Source organism: Leptonychotes weddellii, chromosome 4 (assembly GCF_054177405.1).
Source record: "Leptonychotes weddellii isolate Sample4059 chromosome 4, ASM5417740v2, whole genome shotgun sequence".
In the NCBI taxonomy this organism is placed as follows: Eukaryota; Metazoa; Chordata; class Mammalia; order Carnivora; family Phocidae; genus Leptonychotes; species Leptonychotes weddellii.
In genome coordinates this window covers 117,638,982-117,649,457 of record NC_138372.1, presented here as the reverse complement: position 1 = coordinate 117,649,457, position 10,476 = coordinate 117,638,982, and the positions used below count along the sequence as shown (strand labels likewise).

At 42.6% G+C, this 10,476-nt stretch overlaps 2 protein-coding genes across 7 annotated transcripts in view; one reads left to right on the top strand and one right to left on the bottom strand.

Annotated features, from left to right (window-relative positions):
* Positions 1-2,265, bottom strand: part of TMEM70 (transmembrane protein 70) — a 7,642-nt gene extending 5,377 nt beyond the window's left edge. Inside the window, exons 1-2 of the mRNA XM_081816148.1 lie at positions 1,940-2,265; positions 434-539 (exon numbers count right to left, since the gene is read on the bottom strand). Of these exons, the coding sequence (XP_081672274.1) occupies positions 434-539; positions 1,940-2,149 (316 nt within the window). The 5' untranslated portion in view covers positions 2,150-2,265. The remainder of the gene's footprint in view (positions 1-433; positions 540-1,939) is intronic.
* Positions 2,266-5,808: 3,543 nt separating this feature from the next.
* The window catches only part of LOC115939126 (elongin-C), a 26,641-nt gene continuing 21,973 nt past the window's right edge, over positions 5,809-10,476 (top strand). Inside the window, exons 1-3 of one of the 6 annotated variants that reach the window (XM_081816143.1) lie at positions 6,018-6,126; positions 6,544-6,650; positions 7,325-7,372. The gene's annotated coding sequence lies outside the window, so the exon portion shown is untranslated. Of the gene's footprint in view, positions 5,951-5,977; positions 6,127-6,543; positions 6,651-7,324; positions 7,373-10,476 lie in introns of those variants that run through there. The other 5 variants (XM_081816145.1, XM_081816144.1, XM_081816146.1 and 2 more) reach the window with 5 other exon arrangements.

The window sequence follows — 10,476 nt, the reverse complement described above, 5'->3', positions numbered from 1 at the left end:
AAAAAAAAAAAAAAATCTTTTGAAAATCTCCTAAAAATGCAAAGGTCCCAACCTCTAAATCTTTTTTTTTTTTAAGATTTTATTTATTTATTTGACAGAAAGAGAGATAACAAGAGCAGGAACACAAGCAGGGGGAGTGGGAGAGGGAGAAGCAGGCTTCCCGCTGAGCAGGGAGCCCGATGCGGGGCTCGATCCCAGGACCCTGGGATCATGACCTGAGCTGAAGGCAGACCCTTAACGACTGAGCCACCCAGGCACCCCTCAACCTCTAAATCTTGATTCAACAGGCCGCAAGAAAAAAATATATAACCTAATTTCTCCTCATATCTTGCAATTAAGAGATGTTAAAATAAGAGATAACATATCCTGAGTACATTTTTTACAACTAAAAGGGGGGTTAAAAAGGAAATTACCCTCACTTCTGGTTACCCACCGAATACTGTTCTCGCCAGATTCCCAGTATAAATCAGCCTTCCATCTTCTGATTTTTCAAGCTGTGTATGTAAGCATTGAATGCATCTTTCCCAACAAAGAGGTATCTATTGAAACAGAGACCATTATAATGTGAGTACATAATAAAGTGCATTTTAGACCAACTTTTAATTTTTTTAACTTTTTTAAATTATAATAGAGTAAAAGAAAACTTGTCACATGAGGTGATTTAAGGAATTCTCCCAAATAATCCACAGAGCTGAAGAAATCAAACTAACAAAATAGCTGTCCTTAACTCCAGTCACAAAGTGTTTTTTTGAAAACCTAGGTTTGCATCCCAGCTCAAAGCTTTTTAGATAAAGTGTGGCCTTGAACAAATAAAAAAATTTTAGTGGAATAATTCATTCTGTGGTTAATGAAAACATCATTCTTGTTCCATTGTCAAAATTTTAAATGCATTAGCTTTTCAAAAAATTGATGTTAATATAATGTAAGTAAAACACTGCAAATGTAAACTGTTTCAAGTCCAGACCGTTTTTAAGATTTCTAAAATGTTTATACTATAGCTAGTATTAAAAAGAGAGAGGGGCGCCTGGGGGGCTCAGTCGTTAAGCGTCTGCCTTCGGCTAGGGTCATGATCTCGGGGTCCTGGGATCGAGCCCCGCATCGAGCCCAGCATCGGGCTCCCTGCTCGGCAGGGAGCCTGCTTCTCCCTCTCCCACTCCCCCTGCTTGTGTTCCCTCTCTCGTTGTGTCTCTCTCTGTCAAATAAATAAATCTTAAAAAAAGAGAGAGAGAAACTCTTTCCCTATTCATCTCGTTGCATCCCTTAGTTCCTCTTAAGAAAGTATTTCACTTGAAATCTTCATCAAATTTCACAGGAACAAGGGGTCCCCGAACGTCTAAACCCTTCAAAATGCAAAAGGTATGCCTAATCCCTTTATGCTGAAATTTAATTAGATTCCAATTCCCATGTTAGGCATTTCTTCCAACTTACAACCATGTTTGCTAATTCTGATGTTTTACAGAGCAGGATTAGGAGACAATTTATTCAGATTAAAAGGAGAGGATTAACGTCTCCATCCCCTTTTCCAGGGAGCAAAAGAATTCCTTAAAATAGCCTCATCTAATAGAAAACAGAACAAACTTAAAGTCAGGTTGAGTTCTTTCAGTTCGGTCACCAGGTGGTGTATCTAATTTCGTTGCAAATTAACCCTTCCGAGCTTCCACTCAGAGGTAGAAGAGAAAATAGTGAGAGTCATCACAAACCCGCTGGGTTTGCAGCCAGCTGTGAAGTACTTGGAACCGCCCAGAAAATGACCACTTTCGAACGGATATTCTTAGACTCGTGGGTGCTGTAAACCCCGGGACGCCTGGCCTGCTCCCGAGGCCAAAGCAGGCTGCCTCTGGGCGCTCCGCAGGGAGCTCCTTCCGCACCAGAGTCCCCAGGCCCGACGCTCCCTCCACCGCCCACCCTCACTCGGTCCGCAGGCCTTCAGAATGCCGACCTGCGTTCGCACCCGACGCCCGAGAAGCGGCGAGGCTCCCCGCAGCCCCACGCTTCCGCAGCCAACCAGCCCCGAGGAGCCGCTACAGGAGGCCACTCGCGAGGCGGCCGCCCTAAGGCCTCGAAGCGCGGCGGCCGCCCACGGCACCGTCCTCTTCCCGCCGAGCCGAAGTTCGGCCGCCCACGAGCTGCCCAGCGCCAGCAGCAGCATCCCGCGCGTGAGAAGTGGCGGCAGACGGCGCTACGGCGACAGCGGGGAAGCCTGAAGCCCAGCTCCCCACCCGGCCGCAGCTGGAACCTGCCGTTCATGCCCCGCCCCTAGCCGCACGCGCGTGCGCAGAATACGTAGCCTGCTTGCAACTTTCCGTGCCACGCGCGTTCTCTGCGGACAGAGCTCTGAATACCGCACGCCCGCCTCTAGTTGCAGGGACACGCAAACGCCCAGCCTGCGCGCGGCTTCCCTTTCCCAGACTTGAGCGCTCTTTGTGAGACTGTGGAAGGACAGAGAAGAGAGCCATGCGCGAAAGACAAAGCCTGGAAGCCAGGGTTAAATCTTTGATTCTCGTGGGCGTCATTTTCTAGGCCCCCAAATATATTTTCCTTCCGGAAAATGATTCTAGCCTATTAGCACAGAGTAATATTTTATGCGACTTGGACAAAAATGAGTGGTAATTTAATCCAACCATTGGATTGGTAGAAAATAAATGGAGCTTGCTCATGTGATGCTGATACTTGACAGATTTGTCTTCTGGAATCCTTCTCAACCATATACGTTTGTTCATTACTTGTTAAAGAGGTACTGAGTGCCTATTGCCAAGACTAAGGAGCAGAGGATATAAAGATACTGCATAAAATTGGGAATCCACTGTACTAACACAGTGGAGGAAACACCTAAAAATAAAATATAATGCTGCAATATCATTAGAATATACCAATTTACAAAATTTTTCAGAAGCCCAGAAAACAGCATGATTATTTTGGCCTCGAAACGTCTAAAAGCTTCAGGTTACCTGAGTCTTAAAGGATGAGCATCCAATTAGTTGACACTCCTCTGTTCACTATTTCAGAAGAATGTTTTTGACTCCAGACACTTTTGGCACAGGAGAGGATCAAACTAAAAGTCTAAAATAGTATCACCTTGACAACTCCAAATCCTGTCTACTTTTTTTCTGAGTATCCAAAGGGATAAAATTATACTGCTTCTTTATGAATGATTTCATTTTCTTAAACTTATCTTCCACTTACATTTTTTTTTAAAGATTTTATTTATTTATTTGACAGAGACAGACACAGCGAGAGAGGGAACACAAGGGAGTGGGAGAGGGAGAAGCAAGCTCTCTGCTAAGCAGAGAGCCTGATGTGGGGCTTGATCCCAGGACTCTGGGATCATGACCTGAGCTGAAGGCAGATGCTTAATGAGCAAACACCAGGGACCATCCAGGCACCCCTCCACTTACATTTTAAAAACTCTTCTGTTTAGTGTGATACTACAAACATCAATTATCCATCTTACTGATATGTTTAAAATATTCTGTTAATACAGTATTTTCATATTGTTACAAAGATAAATTGAGACATTAAAATTTTTTGGTTTATTTGAGCAAAAATTTATTGGAACTGGACAGCACCAAACCGAAAGTGATTAAGAGTCCTCCACTGAGAGGAGCCAAGGGCAAGGTTTCTACAGAGACGATGAAGAAGCAAAGCAAGGAAATTATTTGGCTATAGTTTAAGCAGTTGCATTATTTGGGAAAATCTACTTGGCCGTTTGTGATTGGTTGTTCTTAGACATTTACAGGAATTGACTCTGGCTTAGGTTTTGGTTTGCTTCCATAGGCTACCAAGGTATTAGAGCCATTTCAGTCTAATGGCTTCCTTGATTGATTTCTTCAATAATATACTGAGAGAATGTGAATTTTAACTTCTGTTAAGCTTAGTTTTTTCCAACAGATTCTGTAAACAAATGAATATAATATTTGGTTTACTTCTCAGTGTTTCTAAACAGCTAAAATGAGATCATATTCTGAAAATTTTGTGCTATAGAATTTCACAGAATTGTTATTTATGCTTAAATAGATTTCCCAATTCTAGTAATACAGACATTTGTTGAAAATAAACTACTTGAGTGGGATTTTAGAATGATACTGACTGGGGCACCTGGATGGCTTAGTCTAAGTATCCGATTCTTGATTTTGGCTCCGGTCATGATCTCAGGGTCATAAGATTGAGCCCCACATCCAGTTCTGTGTGTTGGGTGTGGAGCCTGCTTAAGAGTCTTTCTCTTTTTCCGCCCATCCCCCACCCTCTATCTCTCTTTAAAAAAAAATTAAAAAATGAAAACAAGGTAAATGGGTAAATGTCTAACCTTAAGGAAATACTTAAGTGAATCACAGTACATTTATATGATGTAATTCTATACAGACATTAAAAATGATGCTTGTTGAGATTTTGGTTACAGGTAAGTTAAATTGGAAAGTTAATAGTATACAAAACCATATGCACACAATATGATGATGTAAAAGTGCATGGAGAAAACAAACATCTGCAATCTGTATTTTTTGTAATAGGCATATATTATATTGACTACCTAAATAAAATTTTAAAATACAGTAAAATTTTGCACAAAAGAAAAAAGACAGTCCTAGACTACATCCTAGCCCTAAATCTGGCATTAGCTAGCCTCAGTATTCTCACGTGGAAAATTCTATCATTCTCTAGGCAACTAATATAGCGATCCTTTAGAGGCTGATGATGGAATGAGGAAAAGAGGAAGAGAAGGGAAGAAAACAACACTTTTGAAGTATAGGGGGAAAAATATGATTGAAAATGGGCCCACGCCTCCTCTCCTCACCCCATTCTCTCCCTGCCAAACTCTATTCTGAGCTACCGTTAAAACCAAAAACTTAAAAAGAAATTTTTTTTGCAAAGGCTTTGAAAAGTTAACCCAGAAAAATCTGTCCGTTAAAAGCAATGACTTTTATCTGCCAAATCAACAAAACATGTCTTTCAAGCAAAAGTCATTAATTAGGTCAACAAATTTTGTTTCGCCTGTATCTATTTTCCCTTTGCTGGACATTGTTAACACAACAGCGCCTAGTTGAGCAACTTGAAATGGTGTCTTGGCCCTACATTCCCTTCTTGCCACGGTCTGGTAAACAGAGTGCAAACTTTATTTAGCTGTTTCAGCTTTTCTGGAAGGGTGCCTGAGTTTAACCACAGCAAAGCAAGCAAAAAGGATAGGCCGATCGACGAGCGAGAGAGGGGCAAAGAGAGCGAGAGAGTTAGAGTGCTGGGGCAGAGGGCGTGGAATGTCAAAGATGGTCTCAGAATTCAGTATCCACGGCAAACGACTGGAAGTTCAGTGAATGATCTCAGAATCAAGGAGAGCTGAGCAACCCGGGGCTGGGAGGGGTTTGTAGGGCGGGAGAAAGGCCCCAACCCTGTAGGGGGGCGGGGGGGCGTGGTTAGTTTTCAGTAATCGGTGTCGAGAAGGGAGGAAATGAGGCCAGCCGATTGCGCTAGCGGTTGTGATGCTCTTGCAACTTTTCATGAAAAGACAGATGGTGTTTCTTAAAGAACACGATCTTGTTAGCATAGAAACCGCACTCCCACTTTTCAGTCTTTCCTATGCAGATAATCTCCGACTCCCAAGAGTACCCCTGGACAATCTCCAAAATTACCAAAAATCTTAACATTCAACGTGAGAAACTACAAGTCCCAGGGTGTAGTGCTGCCGTGGAGAAACAGTAGCCGCCAGAGAAACTACAAATCCCAGGATGCAGTGCTGCCTCGGAACCCCGAGCACCTCTTTGAGAATGACGTCCCTGCGGAAATCGGATCAGGGTCGGCGCTGCATGCTGGGAATCAGAAGACCCAGAATTGGATTGGTTGGGATTTGCAAATGACCGCGGCCCCCCGAGGTTGGCCAGTGGTACTGTAGGAGAAGGGAGGGGGGCGCTGCGCACTTCCTGTAGACGGAAGCGGACGATTGACTGCGTCCCCGCCTCACCAGGTACTAATCTCCCGCGCGTTGTAGAAAGCGTCCGTGACCCGGCGGAAGTGATTCCTCTAACTGCCCCGGAACCCACCGCGGCAGGCAGCTGGGGGTGGGGGGGCGGCCCTGGAGTAGGGGCTGTGGCGGTGCGCGGGGACCCGGTGCGGTGGCTGCTGTGGCTGCAGGGCTGACGAGTGAGTCTCGGGCTGGGTGGGAACGGAGCTGCGGATCCGCGTGGAGGACGAGGAAGGCTCGTGCTGGGCGCGCACGCAATCCCACTTCCCACCCCTTCCCATTTGGGCGGGGAAGGAACGGAAGCTCTTAACCTCGCCGGGCCTCCTGAGCTCCTGGTTTGGGGGAGGGGAGAAGAGGGCGGCAGGACCTTTCTAGGCGCCGCTTGGTGGCCTCGGAAGAGGGTGAAAGGAGGGGCGGCGGCTAGCGAGTCTGGGCCTTCCCCGGGCTGAGCGCGGGGAGGGTGGAGTTAGGAGCATGGCAGCCCTGTCGCGTTTCCTTTCTGCTTACCCCGTGTGCACTCAGATACGTCCTTTTCTTGGAGTCGGTCCCCAGTCAGAGGAGTGACTCTCACAGTCACAGTCCTCCTCTTTTTCCAGCTGCAGGACCCCGAGAAGTTTACCTTCTGGGCAACTTGTCGGACAATCTCTGCCCGACTTGATAGTTTGGGACTGTCGTGCATCTGCCTTCCAGTTTTGTCTGAAAGGTATCTAGTACAGTGGCCGTTGAGTTTATCTTATGGAACTAAAATCTCTTTCGTAACATGTAGTTGTAAAGTTCATGTCGTTAGTACGGGCATTTCTACTTAGCATTTTACTTTTTCATGTTTGTGTAGAAAACAATCGAAATCCTTTAGTTTGAGTTTTTAAAATCCTTTTTTTCAAACTGCTAAACTTGTTTTTTGATCCCCAAATGGTTGTTTCCTTTTCTGTTTAGTAGACTAAGATGATAAATCTCTGATCTCGCTTACATTATATTTGTAATTCATGATGTTGAAACATCACAGTTCACACACATGGATTCGTTCATTCTAGAGATACTATGGTAAGGAAACAGCTATGGTCCCTGTCATCTTGGATATTTATTTATTGCCAGTGGTGATTTGGGGTTTATGTTTAATTTTTAAATGACTGTTATTTTTTCCCTAAGTATGAGATTTAACTAGTAACTACCATTTCAAAAAATATATATATACCTTATATATATGTTTATTTCAACTTGTAGATGCCAGTTTCATTACTTTTATAGTAATTCTGTAATGTAGTTAGGCAATAGTAGTCAGAAGTTATGGTCAGCCCTATATATCAAGTTCTAAAGTAACATTTGTGTGTACTTTATAAAGTGCTTTTTTGGTGTGTTGTTTTTTTTTTTTTAATATAGATTTTTCAGTACTATAAAATAATCTGGAAACTCTTTGCATTTATACTGGTAAGTGTACATGCATTTTAGCTAACTTGTTATAAATGTTTACTGTTCCATTATTAAATAAGATCAGGAAAAGCCCATCGAGTGATGCCTGAAATTTCAAGCCTTGGTGACTAAGAAAACAATAGTACCATTCACTCAAGAAATATTTATTGAGCATCTGCTGTATGCCAGCTACTATACCAGGCCTGCCCTCATGGACCTTGGGGAAAGAGAGGAAATGCAATAAGTATATATAAGTATATACATATATATGTATATGTATATAAGCAATTATAGTTTCAAGTGGTGATAAATGTGAAGAAATTATGTCAAGATTATAGAGTTATGTCAAGAGTCAAATTAGGTGACTAGGGTAGGGGTGTCTTAATTTTGATAGGGAAGTGAGCAAGGAAGACCTATGTCTCTGAGGAGTTGATGTTTTGCCTGGAGACCTAAATAATAGGGAAAAGCTTTTAAGGTATCAGTAATGCAAATGTAAAGACCTTAAGAGAGGAATGAACTGAACCTATTATGATACTAAAATGGCCAACGTACAGTATAGCTGGAGCATAGTGAAGGAAGAATGATGGGAAATAAAATCAGAGTAGTTAGCAAAGTCTACATAAGATACAACTTTATAGTACTTTTTCTGTTTGTAATGAGAGGCCATTAAAGGATTTTGTGCAGGGGAATGATACCTGATTTCTGTTTTTGATGACTGGTTGCTGGGTGGCAAATAGAGCAGTTGGAGGAAAGTGAGGAAACTAGTTCCTAAGGAGGCTGTAGTAGTCTAATTGAGAAATGGTAGCTTGAACTAGAGATGTAGGGTGGAAGTTTGTGAGGAATAGTATGATTTGGAATATAATTTGAAGATGGAGTCAGGTAGGTCTTGCTTCACCCCTAGGACAGAAAAAAATTTGAGGAATCAACTGTTTTGCCTGTTTTGAGCATCTGGGTGAACAGTAGTACCACTTACTGAAATAAGACAGGAGGGTACACTGGTTTCTGAGGAATAAATCAGGAGTTTGATAATTATTATACAGCTCAGAATGTGTGCAAGTAGGCAAGTTGGATATCCACAACTATTGCCAGGGGCAGAGTCAAGCTAGGAAGATTATCTAGGGATCATATTTTTTTTTTATTATTATTTTATTTTTTTAAGATTTTATTTATTCATTTGAGAGAGAGAGAGCACAAGCAGGGGGAGAGGCAGAGGGAGAGGGAGAAGTAGACTCCCCACTGAGCAGGGAGCCCGACATGGGACTCAATCCCAAGACATGGAGATCATGACCTGAGCTCAAGGCAGATGCTTAACCATCTGAGCCACCCAGGTGCCCCTGGGGGTCATTTTTAATAGGTATTATGTAAACCTGTGGACTGGAGGACATCAAGTGGAGAGTATTAATGGAGAAGAGGACAGATGACCGGGAACACTCTGGTTGAAAGAGGAGCAGCAAACAGTGATGGAAGCAGAAAAGCCAGGAGCGTGTGGCATCTGTAATACTAAGGGAAGAAACTGTTTTGGGAAGGCAGGAGTAGTCAACTGTAAGACCCTGCTAAGAGTTAGATGAGGATTAAAAATTCGCCGTGTAAACAAGTAAAGTAATGGAAATACGGTGAGCCCCTTGAAGGGACTAGTGGGCCAGAAGTCTGATCAGAGTGGGTTAAGAAGAAGTGAATGGTAGTGATGATGTTACAGCATTTTGATGTGCTGATGGGAATAATAGCAGGACAAAGTCCTTGGAGAGGTGTGCTTAATTTAAGTGGAAAGGTTGGCCTTGGATAGGAAGGATGGTTTTTATTCAGCTTTTGAAACAGGAGGGTGGACAGAGTATATGGTATGTAGATACAGGTAGGATGAAGATGGAAAACAAGGCAATTGATGTGATGTCTTTCTGTTTTCTTGATAAAATAAGTTGTCAGGGCAAGAGGAGGAGAAGGTGTTGGAGGTTTAGGAGAAGCTAGGATTTTTTCAGAGTAGAAAAGCTAGTTTACTAGGAGGATTTCTACAATGCCAAGTGCCTATTTAAAGTGTGTGGTCACGAATTTAAAGTTGAGATCAGTCAAAATGGTATGTCTTTTCTCCAGCCACATTCATCTCTCTGGTTGAGGCTTGAGCTCACCAGAGAATTGGGTTTGCCCAGGATTGGGATGTGGGTGGGTAGATCAATCAGAGGAGAGAGCAGGGAGTTAGGGTATAAGGACTGTGAGATGTGCATGGTGCTAATCCTGATGAACTCTTAACAGTGGAATGAAGGAAGGTCAGAACTTGTTTTATATTTGTTTTTTATGTTTATTTGTAGCCTATCATTCTAAGCATTCTTTTAAATTATTTTGTAATATGTAGAATCTATAATTAGATAGTATATAGTGGGAGTATTTGTTCAAACTTTTTTAAACCAAAACAAAGGCATTTGGAGATCACTGTCTAAAAGAGAGGTTAGGTAGTTTACAGGGGTGAGGCAGACAGACTCCGTGGAAGCACGTAGCACTCTGGAGCCCTGTGTTGTATGAGAGCAACAACTCTGTTTAATAAAGATGGGAAATTGGGAATTACAGGCATTTGTAGAGGGAGGGAGAATTTCAGATGGGTACGATCATGAAATGGTGGCCCTGGAAGGGACTTTTAGACACAATTTAGTCCATTGTATTTGAGAGATAAACAGGAGTCTTACCACTTTAACCTATCAGGATCTCAAGATAGAAATTTGGAGAGTAGAAATTCAGATGTCGCTTGCAGTGACACTGTTACTTTGTGTACACTCCTTCCCCACCCCTCTCCTGATTTGGCTCATACTGTTTATTTTGCCTGGATCTCCCTCTCCTTCCAGTTCTGCTTGGTAAAAACACCTCCATCCCTAGACCCAGATCAAAAGCTACTTTCCTTTTGTGGCTGTTCACTTAACAGATTCATAGTTCCAGATTTACTTCTTTAGGACTCCCAAAATCCTACTCCCCATCTATTAGCATCTGCAAACCTAGAGAATTTGGATTAGTTTTATTATCAGCATAAGTATCTTTTGAAAGGTTAATGAGACAGAAAACCATTTTGGATTGGTAATGTCTGTACAATGAAAGATACTTAAATTTAAGAAAAATAATAAATTTTTAAAAAAAACTTTCCC